This window comes from Micromys minutus (genome assembly GCF_963924665.1).
Source record: "Micromys minutus genome assembly, chromosome: 11".
Lineage (NCBI taxonomy): Eukaryota > Metazoa > Chordata > Mammalia > Rodentia > Muridae > Micromys > Micromys minutus.
This window is the reverse complement of record NC_137980.1, coordinates 52,552,555-52,571,638: the sequence shown is the minus strand read 5'-3', so window position 1 is coordinate 52,571,638 and position 19,084 is coordinate 52,552,555. Positions and strand designations below refer to the sequence as shown.

General features: G+C 45.4%; 1 protein-coding gene and 1 pseudogene across 2 annotated transcripts in view; one reads left to right on the top strand and one right to left on the bottom strand.

Annotated features, from left to right (window-relative positions):
* Positions 1–1,103: 1,103 nt before the first annotated feature.
* LOC308427197 (large ribosomal subunit protein eL21-like) lies at positions 1,104–1,585 on the bottom strand (annotated as a pseudogene). Its single transcript has one exon. The product of its transcript is annotated as a large ribosomal subunit protein eL21-like (transcript).
* Positions 1,586–5,553: 3,968 nt separating this feature from the next.
* The window catches only part of CHMP4B (charged multivesicular body protein 4B), a 38,120-nt gene continuing 24,589 nt past the window's right edge, over positions 5,554–19,084 (top strand). Inside the window, exon 1 of the mRNA XM_080925501.1 lies at positions 5,554–5,899. Coding sequence (XP_080781627.1) covers positions 5,710–5,899 — 190 coding nt within the window. The 5' untranslated portion in view covers positions 5,554–5,709. The remainder of the gene's footprint in view (positions 5,900–19,084) is intronic.

Sequence of the window (19,084 nt, the reverse complement as noted above, 5' to 3'; positions counted from 1 at the left end):
TGCAGAGGTGTATCAATTTAGATGTCTTTAGCTGAGGTGTCAGTGTTAGAGATTTGAAATTTTTCAGGAGACATCCTAGTGGGGAGCCTGGTGACACATTTTGAAACATTGAGTTGTCCATTGGGAAGGTACAGGGAGGGACTACCAAGCTATCCAAGCCAGCATCCCAGTGGATAGAACTCAGTAGGAAAGTTTGAAAGGACAGTGGCTGTTCTACCCTCTGAGCCATCTCTCCAGCCCCTTTTAGGAGTTTTTACTCTCTTGGGGTTTCAACTACAATTCAATATTGTTCATGTTAGGCAATGATTCTGCCACCGAGCTACACCCCAACCTCAAAAGTGATTTGGTTTTGAGATGGGGGTCTCATGTAGCCCAGGCTGGCCTTGAACTCAATGTATGGACAAGAGTGGGTTTGAATTTCTGATCCTCCTGCCTTGGCCTTCTGAGTGCTGGGATTGGAGTTGTACATCATTCTGCTTGTTTTTTGTTTTGATTTTCTTTTTAAGCCTGCTTTGGTTACCAGGTACACAGTGGTACCTTAACAAGTGACAATAATCATAGTGGCTTCAGGAATATAATATTTTATATATATAATAGTTTTGGAGGTCAGAAGCTCATAATGCTCTTGCTAAAGTCAAGGGCTGTGATAATACCAGGGACTTGAGAGAAGGGCAAATCTATTTATTGATTTTCTGTCTTAAAAACAAAAATTGTATTTTATTTATGTGTGTGGATATGAACTCAGGTTCTCTGGCTTAGCTGCAAATGCTGCCTTTACCTACTGAGTTATCACATCTCTGAATAACATGTTTGTTTGTTTTTGTTTGTTCATTCGTTTTGTTTTGTTTTTTTTGTTTGTTTGTTTGGTTTGGTTTTAGATTTTCATGACAGGGTTTCTCTGTGTAGTCTTGGCTGTCCTGGATCTCACTCTGTAGACCAGGCTAGCCTTGAACTCGCAGGAATCTGCCTGCCTCTGCCTCCTGAGTGCTGGGAGCAAAGACATTGTCACCACCAACCTGGTTTATTCTGGGTTCTTTTTTTTTTTTTTTTTTTTTTGAACGGAAAACACTTTGCAGTCCGGGTCCTTTACTTCTCTTTGCACATTAGGCCATGAATTCATAGGGAATGGGTTCCAGCAGCTCATGCTCTCTTCCCTTAGTCCTCACAAAGTGGGCTTCTCTGGGCGGTGCAGGCTGGCACTTCAGCTGAACCCAGGTGCCCTCCTCTTTGGCTTCCTTTCTCTTCTGATCCTCTCCTTCACCCGCTTCAGGAAGCCGTCTCTGCTCTTCGAGTGCTTGATGTGCTCAATCCACACATTGATCCTCTTGGCCAGAATCTTGCCCTTAACTTGCTTGTTTACAATGATGCCCACGGCATGCTGGGTGATACTGTAGACTCTTCCGGTTTCTCCATGGTAACACTTTCGGGGCATTCCTTTCTGAACAGTACCCATTTCCTTGATGTCTACAGTATCACCCTTCTTGTAGATTTGCATGTATGTAGCCAAAGGAGCAACTCCATGTTTCCTAAAAGGCCTGGAGAACATAGACCGAGTGCCTCTCCTCTTTCCCTTTGTGTTCGTCATGTTGGCGAGTTAATTGGAAGATGGCTTCCGAGGCCGAAAGCTATTCTGGGTTCTTAAAGTCAGCATTTCTTGGTGGCCTGGCTCCATCTTCCAAGTCAAGAGGAGCATCCTGCATTCCAGTCCTCCTTGTAATCACACGGGTGTCTAACTGGATAAACCAGAATGCTGTTCCTTTCAGAGTCTTCTGGCGATAATCTGGAGATAGGTATCTTTGGAAAGTTATTGTGGGACACCCTTCATGGGGTTGCTGCAACAGTCCAAGCAGGAGATGGTGGTGACCTGGCCTAGAGTGACAGCAGTGAAGAACTGAACAAGCGGTGGGGTTCTGGATTGCTTGGAGGGTTGAGCCCACAAGGGGTTGAATATGGAGCTTTCCTTCTATCTCTGGCGTGTAGAGAGGAGGCTATGGCTGTCTCTAGGCAAAGGTCATCTACGGAAGCCTGTAGGCCCATCTAGTGTGCTGTCAGATTGGTTTATAGAGACTCAGTTGAACCTACCATTGCTTCAAGAAGAGGTCCCCTCCAACACACATCTCCTTCTCCCCCCTTCAGGTACTGCTGGGCCAGGTCTGTCCTGTCCCCATCCCAACTCTCCAAGGGAGGTCATTTCCACCACCACCCTTTGAGATAAGGTCTCTCTATGTAGCCCGTAAGACCTAGAACTCACTCTGTAGACTAGGATAGCCTCATAATCACAGAGAACCAACTGCCTCTGACTCCTGAGTGCCGGGATTAAGGATGTAAACCAGCATACCTGGCATAAACAAATTATTATGGATGGGAAATAAAACGTTTTGTAGGGATTGGGGATTTAGCTTAGTGGGATGGATAATGCTTTCCCAGCATAGGGAAGGCCTCGGGTTCAATCCCTGGAACTGAGTAAATAATATAAAATAAAATAATAAAGAAAAAAGCTATCCAGCTGGGCATGGTGGTTCATATCTATAATTCCAGCACTTGAGAGGTGAAGGCGGAAAGATTGCTGTTTTTGTGTCCGGGTTCTTTCCTTCGGGGTGACCCATGTTGTGCTCACTGTTTTAACGTGGCTTTAAGTGAAAAGGATTCTTTTTATTGTATGGGTGTTTTCCATGCATGTATGTATTTGTACTACATGTGCATCTGGTGTCTGAGGAGGTCAGAAGAGGGTGTTGGACCTCCAGGGGCTGGGGCTGCAGTTGTAAGCACCGGTGTTGGGAACTGAGCCTGGGGGAACAGCCAGAGCTCCAGCCCTGTTTTTCTCACGGCTTTTACGGAGGTGTTAGTAGCTAAGAAAGATTTTCTTTCTTCCTTTAAAGATTTATTTATTATGTATACAATGTTCTGTTTGCATGTATGCTTGCACACCAGAGGGCACCAGATCTCATTATATACGGTTGCGAGCCACCATGTGGTTGCTGGGAATTGAACTCAGGACCTCTGGAAGAACTGAGCCATCTCTCCAGCCCAAGAAAAAGTTTCAAAAGGACCTGCACTTGACCCAAAGGTCAAAACAATGGAGTCCAACCTTTCTAGTACTTAACCAATGTACTGAGTCTTGCCATGGCAGATAAATCCTCAGGCAAGATGGCAGCGCTCCCTGTGTCAGTGTGATGTGTTCCATATCCTAGGCAGACATCATAAATGTCGAAGTTTTTCTCCTCCTCTTCTTCTTCCTTCATCTTCTTTTTGAGACTGAGACAGAATTTTGCTATGAAGGCTACACTAACCTGGAACCTGTGGTCTCCTGTGTCATCTACTATAGACAGACTTGGCTTTTAGTACCCTTTTTAAAAACAAAGGTCCCAGTGTAGGTTCAAATTCTTCCCCAGAGACAGATGCCAATTGTGTGAAAAGAGTACTCAGGTTAAATTTGAGTTTTCTGCTATAATGCTCCCAAGGTGACTTTCTAGATTCCTAGAGTGTCTTACCATTACTGTGATGGTCACTGTTGTTGTGATGAAGCACCATGACCAAAAGCAATTTGGGGAGGAAATGGTTTACATATCATTGTTCATCATGAAAGGAGGCCAGGACAGGAATCACACAGGCAGAAACCTGGAGGTGGGTGCAGATTACTGTCTTGCTTCCTCCTGACTTGCTAAACCTGCTTTGTTACAGACCCCCAGGGCGACCACCCCAGGGGTGGCCTCAACCACATTGGGCTGGGCTCTTCCTCACTGATTACTAGTTAAGAAGACTTGTCTGCATCTGGATCTTATGGAGGGCTTTTCTCAGCTAATGCTCTCTCCTCTCATGTGACCCTAACTTGCTAGGACACAGGGACTCTGCTGTCAGCCAGTTTAGCTTGCCAGCAGTGCTAGACTGGCAGCGAGGCCTGTAGCATCTTCCTGCCTGTTCATAGGTTTTGAGAACCATGGCTCAAAACTGGCAAATGTTATGCTCTGAGTGCCAGAGAGCAGCATGACTCAGGTTAAGTGGTGAAGGGCAGACTGCTTAGATCCACATGGCTGTACCATCATGATACCTCACAGATGGGTTCTATATTTTCTTAAAACTTTGATAAAACATTACACATTCTCCATTAGAGAACAGATATAAATGTGACTTATGATTCATGATGCTGTACACATAGCCCCTCAGCCAAAGTTTAGGTTTCATAGGTCCCAGCTTAGCTTTGAACGTCTTATGTAGCAGAGGATTGGGTTCTGTTATGAAGCAGACCTTGGTTTTGGGCTCCAGACCTCTTGCCTCTGCTTCAAAGTGGTGAGAATACAGGCATGTGTCTGCTGACTTTCAGAGTGCTAGGGCCTCCTTCTAGTTCAGTGACAATTGATGACGGTCAGAATGCCTGGAACACACAGTGCAGAATAGTCCTGAAAGAGCATTCTGTCTGTATTATGTTTGTGTAAGTATTCTGTAAGAGAATTGTTTTTGGCTAGTCAGGGCTGTCTACATAAGAAGACCTCATCTTACAACAAAACAGAAATTGTCATAGGTCCTTCTAAAAGTGTTTATGAGTGATTTTCTTTGTCCCAGTGGCTAATGCCTAGCCCAAGCTGACCTGAAACTCACTCTGTGGCCCAGGTATGACTTGAACTCATGACAGTCCTCTTTATCTCAGTCTCTCAAGATCTGAGATTATAGGCATGAATTGCAAAGCCCTGTTTAAAATACACATCTTTGAGCTCCTGTGGCCAGCTGGGCACCCACGCTTCATATTTCCTATTTCACCCACAGGTCCTTTTAAGAGGACCTGTGACAATTTTAAATCTGCAGCCTTGGGAGGTAAGAGGAAGTAATTGCCCAAGTGAACATTCAAGGCTGATTTTAAACCCTTGCTGTTGAATTCCACTGCCAAGGTGGTTAGTCTACCTTAATTTCAAAAGGCCTCTTAGGTGACTAAAGAGAATGCCAGCTCATCTAAGTGGAGAGGAGCGACTGGGCTGGGCTAGACAGGCAGTTTCTAGGGCTTGATTCACTTACATATAAAATAGGAATATCACAAATCCAATACTTCAGAAGTAGAGACAGGTCAGCCTCTGCTCCTTAGGAAGTTCAAGGCTAGCTTAGGCTACATGAAAGTCTGGCTCCAAAATAGACACACAACATAGGAACAGAATTATTTGTCATAAACTGCTTATGAGAACAAATGTGATTATACATGTAAAGCATTATGTTCTAGAGATCATAGAATAAGAGCGATGTTGCTTCAGGTGCTGGGAATTAGGTCCGGGGCTCTATCGTGGAGCAGCACAACGAATCCCTCCTTTTGTAATAGTTATTTCTTCTCCTGTTCTTTTGCGTCTACAGAACACTTTGCAAAGAGACTACATTTTCCAGCATGCCACATCGCTCTTTGACCTCGGCGAGACTAAAAAGATGCGCCACCGTACGCCAGGAGCCCGAAAACTCAGACTCCCGGCATGCACTGCGCGATTCTCCCTTAGACTCGAGGGGCTGCGGGCGCGTGGTGCTCTGGGAGCTGTAGTCAGCGGCGCGTTGCCCTGACGCCGGCCCGGCCCGGGCGTGGGGGCCTGTGGGAGGTGGCGCGGCCGGGCCCAGCTGCGGGGCGGAGGTGGAGGCGAGGCCTGCGGCTGCGGGGAGCGGCAGGCCTGGAGTAGGCGCGGGAGCCGAGCCGAGCCGAGCCGGAGTGGGCGCCGGAGGCCGGCGCGGCGAGTAGCAACCATGTCGGTGTTCGGGAAGCTGTTCGGGGCTGGAGGGGGTAAGGCGGGCAAGGGCGGCCCGACCCCCCAGGAGGCCATACAGCGGCTTCGGGACACGGAGGAGATGCTAAGCAAGAAGCAGGAGTTCCTGGAGAAGAAGATCGAACAGGAGCTGACGGCCGCCAAGAAGCACGGCACCAAAAATAAGCGCGGTGAGGCGGCCCGGGCCCCATCAGACTCTTCACTGGCTCTTCTAAGGCTTCCCAGGCCCGGACTTCACTTTGTCTAACTCGTTTCGGGGTCCCTTTCGACTCTGGAACTCTCCGGCCAGACTTCTTTCGTTGCCCGGGATCCCTTTCCATCTGACTCCTTCTCTGTCTCCTTGAGCCGGTTCACTTCCATCACCAGACTCCCTTCAAACTCTCCCTACCCTGTCAGGCCTCTTCTGACCCAGATCTCACAGCACTTTAACTCTGTGCTCAGTCTGTTCCACTCTATTCTATTGTATTCTTTTCTCTTTGACCTCACCCATCTTCCCAGCCACTGCCTCTGCCCCCACCTTGGTTTCATTTCTTTGCCCCACCCTATCATTTATGTGCTTCTTGGTCCACCTCTGCCCTCTCCTGAGTCTGGTGACGCCTTCTGCCTCTGACTTAGGAGTCTTCTTGAAAAGCCTCCTTTATGGAGAGAAAAGAACTGGGGAGTGCTGAGACCCTCTGGTCCCCGCTCGCTCTGTTCACTTGTTGAGTGTACTTGAACAAGTTTGAATTCCACATTCACCAGCTAGGATTTAGCCTCTGTGAGACCTAAGATAGCCCTGTGATTCTCAGCTTCCGTGTTGTAAGCCTTCCCCCACTTGTGACTCACCACTTCCCGTTCCTCCCGAACCTGAACCAAGGAGGACTCTGCCTCCATTGGCCCTGTCCTGTTGTTGATTGTTGTTGATTGGTACTTGAAGGCTGCTTTGCTTCCTGTTTCGAGGCTATCTAGGAAGTGTCTTGTAGTTTTCTTAAGTGAGATGAATGTGCAAAGGTTTGAATAGTTGTAAAGAAAGTCAGATGCTCTGTGTGTTTTTTGTCACAGCAATGTGAGCATGAATCATAGCATGACAGTTCTTCCCTTGAGAGTGGGCCAAAGGTGAGAGAGAGGGGTTTAAGAATCACATGAACAAGTATTTAACCTGGAAGGTTACCAGGGAAATTTGTTCCGGGATTGTGACCTCTAGTGGATTTACCCTCCTGAGAGTGTTTATAATATCCAGTACAGTTGGGGTTAACTCACATGGTAAACATTTGCTTGATTTTATCTCTTAATATGATATAGCCTATCTTGAGAGATGGTTCTCTACCAACATAATAGAAAGCATTCTGGAAATTCTGAGTTCCCAGGACATCCAGTCTTATTCATAGAGGGACACCAAACAGTGTCCATTTTAATGAAAACACTAGCTGTGCATGTCCCTCAAGACCTGTAAGCCCAGACCTGGGAGGTAGAGGCAGGAGAGTGAAGGTCATCCTTGTTTACAGAAAAATTTCAAGGCCAACCTGGCTCAGGAGAGAGACACAGTCTCAAAAAGAGAGTTGGTGGGGGCAGTTGAGGCCCTAAGTGAAGAAACTAACCATTTTGAAGATGTTGGTAGCGAGCAGCGCTATTTTGGTAGGATGGTCAGGGGTAACCTTTGAAAAGTTCAAGTTTGAACTGAGGCCTTTTGAAGACACAGCTTTGGGGCTTTTTCTTGGTTGGGAGAATAGCCTAGGAATGGCTAGAAAGTTGGCAAGATTTAAGAGATTGAAAGATTTCTGTATCTTTCTAGTGGTTGAAGGGAGGGTGGGGGAAGTGAAGGGAGGGGTGGGCCTTGAATTGCTAACAGAGTTTGGCTTCTAAGCGGATGGAAAGCTTTTGAAGGGTGTTTTGAAGCAAGTCCTAATTATTGGTAAGAGTTTAAGCATCTGGCTGCTTTTGGGAGAGTCGGAGGAGGGGGCATGCAGGGAAGTTGCAGGCATCCCTCTGTGGACTGGACACCAGGTAGAGCTGTGGAGATGGGCTGTAACTCTGCCTTAATCAGGACCCTCTTTTCACCAGAGGTAATTAGAGTCATGGTTTTTGGCAGTCTGCATGTTGGAAGCTTGTTTCTTCACCGTGGAGTGGAGGAGAAGGGTAACTGTACATCCTCTTGCCTCACAGACTCTGAGCACACTGCCTGCCATACAGTAAGAGATCAATAACTCTGGTCTCTGTGTGCAGGCCAGCTTAGAGGTGCCCGACCTGGCCTTCCAGACACTTGTAGAGAGACAGCGGATATACCGTGGAGAAGCAACTCGGTTGTAAGATCTTTGTGCAAAGTGTCCTTTTCAGTTTGCCTGTGAGGACAGGAGCTGCTGCAGGCTCCCTTCTTTGTCTTGTCCTGAGGTCTAATCATTGTATTCTTGTCTAGGACCTAACCACTTCCTCAGACGGGACTATGAGGTTTTACCACCACCACATGCTCACCATTTATTCCTGACCTACTGCTGTCTGGGACTCTGAGTGTCAGAGATGAGAAAACACTGCTTGTCTTCTGGGAGAAGTCAGGATTAGAAATGTCGGGGTGGGAAGGGCCAGGAGTAATTTTAGAAGTCAGTGGTGAAGTGTGTTTAGATGGTTGAGGTTATGGGGGGAGGGTATTCTTGTTTGGAGGGGAGGAAGGAGATTGAGGTGGGTTATAGAGGGTTTAGTGTCTTCCGGAGCAGCTCAGTGCCTCCCAGCTGGAGTCTGGGACAGGACAGGCTATACATGGCTGTGCAACCTTCAGATCTTACCTGGATGTGTTGAAGAGCCTCTGGTGCTTCTTTTATAGTAGAAGATCTTATCTATTTGGGTTGAAAGAACATCCCAGCAGCAGTATAAACAAAGGTGTGTAAACCGACTAGGGAGGAACGGGCAGGACTCTAGTAACATAAAGTCAGAATCTTAGAGGCCAGGGCTTCAGCTGTAGCTTCCTTACTGACTGACTTTGTGCTTGGGCAGATTATTCTGTGCCTTTCGCTCCCCTCTAAGTCCTAGCAGTACAGGATAATGTGCGACTCTGCAAGCAGAGTTCTTAGCACAAAGCTTGCCATATGGTAAAGGATCAGGACTTGCTTGACATTATTATTACACAGGTACTAGTAGTTATTCAAGTGGGAATAACACAGACACATGGGAAATGGACAAAGAAATACATACCCAAGACTTCTAAAGGAGCATTAGAAAAGACTTGGTGATTTCTTGGGTTATTGGAGTGAGCAGGACAGAGACAGGAGGAAGATTTCTAGGCTTTTAGCTGGGGCAGCTGGTTATGATGACACACGGATCAAGTCTGCATGTCATACTAGTATAATCCTTTGAAGTTTGTAAACTGCTTTCTCATGAGTATTACAGCATCCAAAGCAACTTTGGCTCCATGATTTTACAGACATGTTCACGGCTATATCCCCAACAGCGTCTGTATTACAGTTAATGCTCAGTTGGTGTTTAGATACGGATGGGTATTGTATGGGTATTGTATGACTAAAACCCATCTTGGGCTGGAGAGATGGCTCAGTTGGTAAAGAACTGCCACACAAGCGTGAGGACCTGAGTTCAGATCTCCAGCAGTGAGCCCAGCTGTCACCAGCAGGGTTAAGGCAGAGATCCCTTTGCTTAATGGCAGGTCAGCTTTTCTGAGTTTTAGAGCTCCAGGTTCAGTGATTGATCCTGTCTCCAAAAATAAGGTGATCAATAGAAGCTATCCAACTTTGACCTTTCAACCTTGACCTAGCATTTATATACATGTGCATATATGTATTCATACAACTACACACAGGCATGCACAAAAAGGATCTGTTAGGTATATCTGTTTATCCCAGTGTAGACGAAGGTAGATGAAGCCACTGAGTAAAATGGGTTTCCTTCTGTGATTGCCGTGGGCATCATCATGGCTGGAATCGTCCCTCTACTCAGGATATACCCCACGTATGCAAGATGTGGGGTTGAGAAGGGAAAAATAGAATCAGAATATGTATCTGAATTCAGAAGCTATCTTGGTGGAACACACATTACAAAGATGGCACACTGCCCTTTGAAAGGAAAACGTGGACGCCAGATTGGATTGTTTGCAGTGTGTCCCAGGTAGAAGCTCCTGTTAGATGAGGAGAGCAAAAGTAGGGTCACATGTTTTTCCAGGTTCTGTTGCCTGTAAGCTATATATTCACTCTCATGTTCTCTGGCCATAGTCCCCTGCTCAGAGCAAAGAATACAGACATCACCAGGATATGGACCTCATTTGAGATGGCTGAGGTGAGGATTACGTATGGTATGCATGACAGAGCAGGACACATGGCACTTGTCTGATAAAGTTGCCACTGATCACATTTATATTCTTTCATTGTTAATAGGAACCAGCCTCGGAGGCTAGGCCTATGGATGACAACTAACTTTTATTAGTATTAGATCCTCTGTATTTACATGTGAGATGTTATCCCTTTACCCAGCCCCACTCCCATCCCCTCCCCCTCCATTTACCTTTACAAAGGTGCACTCCCTCCTGATCCCCCTCTCCACCCCTTTGCCTTGTCATTCCCCTACATTGGGAAAACGTGCCCTCCCTGGACCAAAAGCCTCTTCTCACATTGATGCCAGACACTGCTATCTTCAGCTACATACGCAACTGGATCAATAGGTCTCTCAAAGCGCACAGAGGTTGGTGTTTTACTCCATGGCAGTTTTGCAGGGTTTGGTTGGTTAGTAATGTAACAACTAACTTTTGAGCACTCTGTTAGTCTCCTAAGAAAGATGACCAGATGTCTATGGTTCTCTGCTCTTGTCCTCTTCCCAACCCTCCAGCAGAAAGATATTTACTTATTATTTATGTGCATATGAGTGCCTCTGTGTGTTTATGTGCACCACATGTGTGCATGTGCTCTGGAAGACTGGGAGAGCACTAGATCACTTGGAACTTGGAGTTCCAGGCAGTTGTGAGCTGTCTAATGTGGGTGTTAGGAACCGTACGTAGGTCCTCTGTAAGAGCAACAAGCACTGCTAACCACTGAGTTATCTTTCTAACCTCTTCATTTAAAATTTTCATTATTTTATTATTATTATTATTATTATTTATTGTTATTACTATTATTATTATTGGGACACTCATGGCACAGCATATATGTAAGAGGTCAGAAGATCACCTTAGGAGTTGGCTCTCTGCCTCTACTCTTTTGTGGGTTCTGGGGCTCAAACTCAGGTCATCAGCCTTGTGTAGCAAGTTCCTTGCCTGCTGAGCCATCTTAATACCTCCCTGTTTTATTTACTTATTTTAAAGATTTATTTAATGTATATGAGTACACTGTAGTTATCTTCAGACACACCAGAAGAGGGCATCAGATCCCATTACAGATGGTTGTGAGCCACCGTGTGGTTGCTGGGAATTGAACTCAGGACCTCTGGAAGAGCAGTCAGTGCTCTAACCACTGAGCCATCTCTCCAGCCCCGTGTTTAATTTTTTTAAGGGTAAGTATGAGCAGTGCAAGGGCGGGCCTTACTATGAATAGCCCAGGCTACCCTTGAACTTGTGATGTATAGCCCAGGCTACCCTTGAACTTGTGACCACCTGCCTCAGCCTCCTGAGTGCAGGGATTCTGAGTTACAGATGTGCACTGCCACATCTTTGGTTTTTAGTGTGTGTGTATATGTGGCATGTGTGTGTTTGCGTGTGTGTGTGCGCACACACATACATGCAAACCAAAAGACAGCTTGATAGAGTTGGTTCTCTCCTTCCACCATGTGAGTTGGGGCTGAGGGTTGGGGGATTGAACTCAGGTCATCAGGCTTCTAGGCATTTTCATTTTACCTTTTGAGCCATCTTACTGACCCAGTTTGTTTTTATGGCATGGGAGCTAATTAAGGAAGCATCTACCTTAGGTCATTCAGAATTTCTTTTTCTTATTCTAATAAAGAAGAAAAGGCCTTATTTTAGTTACATGCAGTTATGTAAGATAAAACAGTGCAGATTGGTGGTTTACACCCTGTGTTGATACCTTTCTGTAGATTCATGGAAGCAAATCATTTATTGGTAAGTTCTGCTGAGAATGTGTGACTGATGCAGAGGAGCTTATGAGAAATATATCTTCATTAAGTTCTGCTCATTGCTGAGACAAAGGTAGCACCCTCACGTTTCAAGTCACTCTAGATGATTAGTATATGGGAAGGCGTCTTACTAACTAAATTAATTGGATAGTGAATGTGGCCATTTGGTTCTTGATATTGTGATATTAGGTTGAAAGCAACAGTATCTTAATAGTGAGTGTACCCTGGAACTGTTTGTCTCAGAGCTCCTTCAGTGGAAAACTTGGAACCCACCCAAGGAACTGAGCGGTGGGAATTTCCCTTAGTGACACTTTAGCTTCTTGTTTGAAGACAGTTTTATTTCTTAAGACAGATGGCGTGTCAGAGAGACCCTGCGTTGACTGTTGAAACATACTGTGTCTTTGACTCAAATGACAAAAATCTCTTTTTGGTAAGATTATGTGCATATGTGTGTGTATATATATATATATATATATATATATATTTGTATATGTGGAGGCCAGAGGTCAACTTGGAATGTCATTCCTCAGGAGCTGTTTACTTGGTTTCATGAGACAGGGTCTTTCACTTGGATCTGGCCTGGATGGCCTGTGAACCTCAAGGGTACTTCTCTTCCACCTCTCCAGTGATGGATTACAAATAAACTTCACTCCCAACTTTGCATGTGATGGTGCTGGGAATTTACGTCAGGTCCTCATGCATGATCTTTCCAGCCTGAGGTGGACTTAGGAGCTCAACCTAAGACAGCCATCTCCTCTGCCTCCCGAGTGCTGCTATAGGTGTGTGCCACTGTGCTTTGTGTAAGAAGAGGGAAGAGTGGAGTGTAATGGCCTCTACCTGTAATTCTAGCACATGGGAGGTGAAGTCAGAAGTTCCCAACTAACCTTAGTGAGACTCTAAAAAACAAAAACTAGAGAGAATATTCATAAGCAACTGTAGTGCTCTATATGTGTGTGTGTGTGTGTATATGTGTGTGTGTGCGTGCCCATGCATGCTACTACATGCGTTTGATCCCAGCACTCAGGAGACTGAAACAGGAGGATTACCATGAGTTTAAAGCCAACCTGGGCTACATAGTTCCAGACCATCCTGGATGACTACATAGTAAAGTCCTGTCCTCAAGAACCAAAACCAAAATCAGCAGCTGCTTTCGGGTAGTCATTGAGGATGAATGATTGTATAGGTTAGTCATTGAGGATGGGCGATTATATTTGGAAGGGAGATCTGAGCATAGCAAGAGGAAGCAGCAATCTTAGCTGGTATGGCACTGGTCAGCCTCTAAGGTAGTGTGCTCTAGTCAGCTCCTTATACAGGAGGAAGTCGGCATAGTGGTCTAGGTGGACAGTTCCATCTGCAGCCTCCTCTGACCAGCAGTGCCTTGATGCTTACCCGAGTGTCATTTCCCTTTGTAAAAGGGGATGCCGTGGCTTCCTTCACAGGGCTCTTCCTAGAAGTAAGTCAGCCTGTATGCAGTTCTTAGCAGAAGGGCCAGTACATGGAAGGGATGTGTTCCCTTTCATGGGTTCTGCCTTCTTCCTCTTGTGGGGATTCATAGCTGGGCAAGGGCAATGGGCTCGGCTACAAGAAACCATGGTGAAAGGCGAACCATAGTAAGTATAGGGATGAAATCTTAGAGGAAAGCAGCAGAAGAGAGTCTTCTCTGGGCTTGACTGGTTCATTTCACCCATCCACCCAACCAGTGCCCAGACTCCTTTTGTGGTACTCCTGCCAAGTGGTTAACCTTCTGTTAACAGGATTTGTGATAGGAGCGTTGGCCTGCAGTATGGCTTAGTCTATCTTGGGTAACTCTGCCTGGGAGAGAGCTGTCTTCCTGCAGGGCCATTACTGTTGGATCAGGTTGGATGATCCTCCTGTAGGGAAGGAAGCAGCCTGGGCTGAAGTCATAAAGCTTGGGGTCTAGTACTAGACAACTCTGGACTGGAAAACTGGTGCAGGTTGGCCATCCTTGGGCCACAGAGGGCAGGTCTGATCTCTGTTCCATGGCTGATGGAGAATGGTGATGTTTATGTTTCAAGTCTGCACTTCTCTAGAACAGACACACGTGTCTGTTCCTTCTGTGGACAGTTTACTGAATTTCCCAGTACAGTGCTGAGCAGCATAGCCCAGAGCCTCTTGGGTCAGATAATTCCCTTATCACCAAGCCAAGTCTTCCTTCTCTCAATTATGTTTGTTTATCTCCTTGTGTGCGTGTTCGTGTGTGTGTGTGTGTGTGTGTGTGTGTGCATTTCTGAAGAGAGAGAGAGAGAGAGAGAGAGAGAGAGAGAGAGAGAGAGAGAGAGAGAGAGAGAGAAGGGAGGAGGGGAAGAGAGAGGGAGAGAATGTACACACACTAGAACCCAGGGTGGTGTGTGCTGAGCATATGTTGAGCTAAATCCCTCAGCACCTTGCAGCCTTTAAGGAGTCTTAGCTGTAGGACTGAAATTAACATACACACCTGACTGGCTTGACACCTTTGTAGCTGGAGTTTCCAGCTCTACCTCCTCCCTCTTCCTCACAGGGCAAAGGAAAGCTGTACATCTCTTTGGTAGTGATGCTTAGATCAAAAGATTAGTGATGTGGGTTAGTGGGCAAAGGTGTTGGGTTTTGGGTCAGAAGACCTGAGTTCACTAGTTAGTCTGCCTCTGCCTTTTAGTAGTCTGGGATCCTGCCCAAATTTTATCTTTATGAATGTTGGCTTCTTCAACTGTAAAATTTAGAATACAGTATTTCTATACATTCTTGGTATTTGATGTACTTTATGGGAACATCTGGGAGACTGTTAGAAATGTAGACTTGAAGGCTACCTTCCTGTGTAGTTTATAAGCTCCTTGAAGTTTGAGGTGCGCACATGTGTGCCCTATGGTGCTTGGGTGGAGGTTAGAGAACAGCTTTGGGGAGTCATCTCTTTCTCTCCTCACTGAGCCCCGGTCTCTGTTTCTGTGCTGCTCTGGGGACTTGCATACTGCAGGCTTGTGAGTTTTTGGCTACTGTGTTGTCTTCACATGCTAAGAGATTACAGATGTTTACTAACACATCTGGCTTTTTTTGTGAGTGCTAGGGATTGGAACTGAAGTTGCTGGATTTGCCTGGTAAGCACATCTTACTTATGAACTATCTTGCTTACTTGTGTATGTTTGTTGTTTTTTGAGAGAGGGTCTCATTTTGTAACACAGGCTGACCTTAAATTGGAAATTCTTCTGCCTTAGCCTCCCAAGTGTGGGGTTTACTGATTTGTGCCACCGTGTCTGGAAAGTTTGAGGGGTTTCAGAACCAATTTGGAGATGATACATCTGGAGGACTTTGGTGCTGCCATTTCCTTTTGAGACGACTTTTGCAGCTCCTGCTGACCCTGAATGCCTCGGCTTTGCTTCTGCTTCCCAGACGCCAGGATTACAGGCATGTACCACCATGCCCAGTGAAACTCCAAATCGTTTTGCTCTGAATACTTCATAGCTAGACATTGTGTTTAATTTCAGTGGCTCTGTCTATTTTAAGTACTAACAACTGATTCTCATACCCTATGTATGTTAGCCAAGCACCCCACCCCTGAGCCTTAGCCCTGTTGGTTTTTGAACTCTTGGTCTTTCTGCCTTTGTTTCTGGGGTGTTGGAATGACATACACCTGTTTTATGGGCAATGAGGATCAAACCCTGGGCCTTCTTTGTACATTATACAAGCACTCTACCAACTAGTCCAAAAAGGTCAGTCTTTTTTCTTTCCTTCCTTCTTCCCTCCCTTCCTTCCTTTTTGTAATTATTTATTTATTTTATGTATATGAGCACACTGTAGCTGATCTCAGATCTCAACGCTGAGCCACCTCTCCAGCCCTCTTTGTTTTCTCCTGTCAGTGCTTTGCACTAAACTTGGGAGTCTCATGTGGTAGGTGATTTGAGTCTCTGAGCTACACCCCCAACCTTATCGGCTCCTTAAAATAGGGTTTCACATCATTGTCTAGGTTGAGCTTAAGGTTGTGATTCTTCTGCCTCAGATTCCCTGGGATTACAGGTCTGCACCACTAGGTTCTATTTAAGTGTTCATTAAAAAGAAAGTAGCCTGGAACTGGCTCCATCTCTATAACTGATGAATAAGCCTGTTTTAGTTGGAGAGGTGTGTTAGGTACTGTCTTAGTTGCTAGGTAGATTGCAAACAACAGCAGGTCACATGGCTCCTGAAGCTTGAAGTCTCCTTGAAGTGATAAACAGATAAAGCCAGGGCTCTGTTCTAGAAGCATCTTCAGAAGTACTTGGTTTACAGGGATAGGAGCTAGAAGGGCGGGGAGAAAACTTCTAATTTATGTTTTATTAAATAGTTATAGAGACTGATGGAATTTTAGTCAGAAAGGAAATTATCTTTGAATTGATAGAATTTTATTATATATACTTTAAAAGCTTATTTTTATTTTATATGTCTGGATGTTTTGACTGCATATATGTCTGTGTATGTGTACAGTGCCCATGGAGGCTAGAAGAGGCTATTAGATCCTCTAGAACCAGAGTTTCATATGGCTGTGAGCCGTTAATGTGGGTACTGGGAACTGAACCTAGGTCCTCTGCAACAAGCATACTCAATTACTGGGTCATCTCTGTAATCCAGGTAAAAAATTGTTTTACAAAGAAAGACATGGGGCTGGAGAGATGGCTCAGCAGTTAAGAACACTGACTGCTCTTCCAGAGGTCCTGAGTTCAATTCCCAGCAACCACATGGTGGTTCACACCATCTGTAATGAGATCTGATGCCTTCTTCTGGTGTTTCTGAAGACAGCAACAGTGTACTCACATGCACTAAATAAATATTTAAAAGAAAGAAAGAAAGACAGACAGACAGACATGGGGCTGGAGAGATGGCTCAGCAGTTAAGAACACTGACTGCTCTTCCAGAGGTCCTGAATTCAGTTCCCAGCAACCACATAGTGGCTCACATCCATCTGTAATGGAGTGTCTGAAGAGAGAACAGTGTACTCATACATAAAATGAAATAATTCTTTTTTTTTTTTAAAGACAGACATGGAAGTATATATTGTGCTTTTAAAAAGCTGTGTCTGAATCAGATGTTCCAGTGATGATGTAAGAATGGATCAATGTTTAACTCTGTTCAGAATAAACTACTGCTGACTCAGGCCTGGCTTGGGCATTCTGGACTTTATCCCATTGGCTCTGGTGTCTTTGATGTTTTCATAAGAGTAGAACTTTATCTCCTTGGACAACTCATAAATTATCATTATAATTGGGAATGGATTTTTATATTTTCTTCACATTGTGTGAGCATCTACAAGCAACTACTAGGTTTTTGTGGCATCCAGAGTACTGTCATATATATAAGGTAAATAGAACAGTTCAAACCCGGGGTACTGAACCCAGGGCTCTGCACATGCTAGGCAAATGCTGCACTACTGCCACCAGGTTGTGATTTGTATTTATCTGTCATCTGTATCTATTTATTGAGAGAGAGTCTCACTGTACAATATCACTGGGGTAGCTTGAAACTGCTATGTAGACCAGGCTAGCCTTGAACTCACAGAGATCTGCTCCTGAGTACTGCGATACACACCATATGCCCATCCTAGGCTGTGATTTCTAACCTGATTGTGCAGAAGAAGAAGAAACTGTCTCAGGCAATGCTCTTAACTATCAAGCCACCTTTTCAACCCCAGCTGGGACCCTTCTAAAAAGTTGGATGACCCATTTCTAAATTAGAAATTAAAATGATCAGGAATAGCCAAGTGATAATAGTTGTACTTTTAGTACCAATAGATACTAAATAAATGCAGGTACATAATTTTCCATCCAGTATCCACTAAGCATCTCTTGGAATGTATCTGACCTAACAGTGGGGAGTGGGCAGGCAGATGATCATACAAAGGTTGACTCAGTTATCAGTGTGTAGGCAGTTGTTGTGAGCACAGTGAGATCACTGGAGTGCTGACTGAACCAACCCTGTGGGCTCTGCCTTGAGAGCACAGCGGGCCTGAAACCATGAGCTGTCTTCACACTTGAAATGGAAATCCCTACACTCTGGAATATAAACTCAACAGGCTACCCAAGAGTCCTCAGTGCAGCTCTCTCAACTGCTGTACACTAGGGTGTTTGTGATCAAAGAGGCCTTTGGCTGGAAATAGGCTTCAAGTTCCTAGCATTAGTTGGTAAATGGTATATGAGTCTAAAGGGGGTTTGAAATAATGGCCTTGAACTTGAGAATGTTTATAGGGCTGCTCATCTCAAAACACTCAGCTTCTCTGACAAGAACCATTATTCTTAGTTCAGAGGTAAGAAGCAGAGAGGCCAGGTCACATAAATCATCCCAGAAAAAGAGCCAGCCATTCACAACACTAGGAGCTGGGGCTCCTGGATGGCATCCCAGGGTGGGCTGTTTGTTTCTGTTAGATGATGATGGCAAAGAAAAGAGGCTGGTAGTTTAAGGTTCCACCCAGGTCTGCAAACATTTTGAGCACACTGTGAAACTGTCTGCATGGGGCCATCTGGGACCCAGTTGTTATTCTCTAGAAGCGTCCAGCTATCTCTCAAATAGGGCACGCTGCCATTGGCATTCAGTCAGTCACAGTGTGGCTGGAAAAGGAAGACTTCAAACTGGGAGTCAGAGGATGCCAGGGAGTAAGCATTTGAGGGGTGTTTCTGAGCTGGGTCTTGGTAGATGAATGGGGCGTAGAAGAAGCTAAAGAGTAGGACCATTCCAGGTAGAGATGATAGCTTGTGGAAGCCAGAGTGCAGGGATGAGCGTATGCCTGCCATGTGTCCCATGGAAGATGTCTGCGAGAGTGACAAGAGTTACAGCCTGGAAAGGCAGGCTACAGTCTGCCTCAGAAAGTTCTAGGTGATAAGTCAGGGATTTGAATTGTGTTGGGTTTGTGTTGTGTTGAGGTACATACTGAAGGGACTTTCTTTTTTTTATTTATTTTGATTTTTTAATTTATTTCATGTGAGTACACTGTTTTCAGACAGACTGAAGAGGGCATCAGATCTCATTACAGATAGTTGTGAGCCACCATGTGGTTGCTGGGAATTGAACTCAGGACCTTTGGGAGAGCAGTCAGTGTTCTTAACCACTGAGCCAACTCTCCAGCGCCCCTGAAGGGACTTTCTATACCCAGAGAGTGTGTGGGGGCCAGCAGTTATCTCTCTGTAGCTTTTTATCCATCACTGCCTGTGAGCATAGGGTGGGAGCTGCTTGTTTTCTTGTAAGGGAAGTCCCAGCCATTACCACTCCCCATGACTTTGCCCTGGTTTTGTGCCCAGCACATCCTAGAGAGCTGAACAGAGGCAGAATAGCTTTTTCCCCACTCTAAAGTTATTTCTGGTGACACC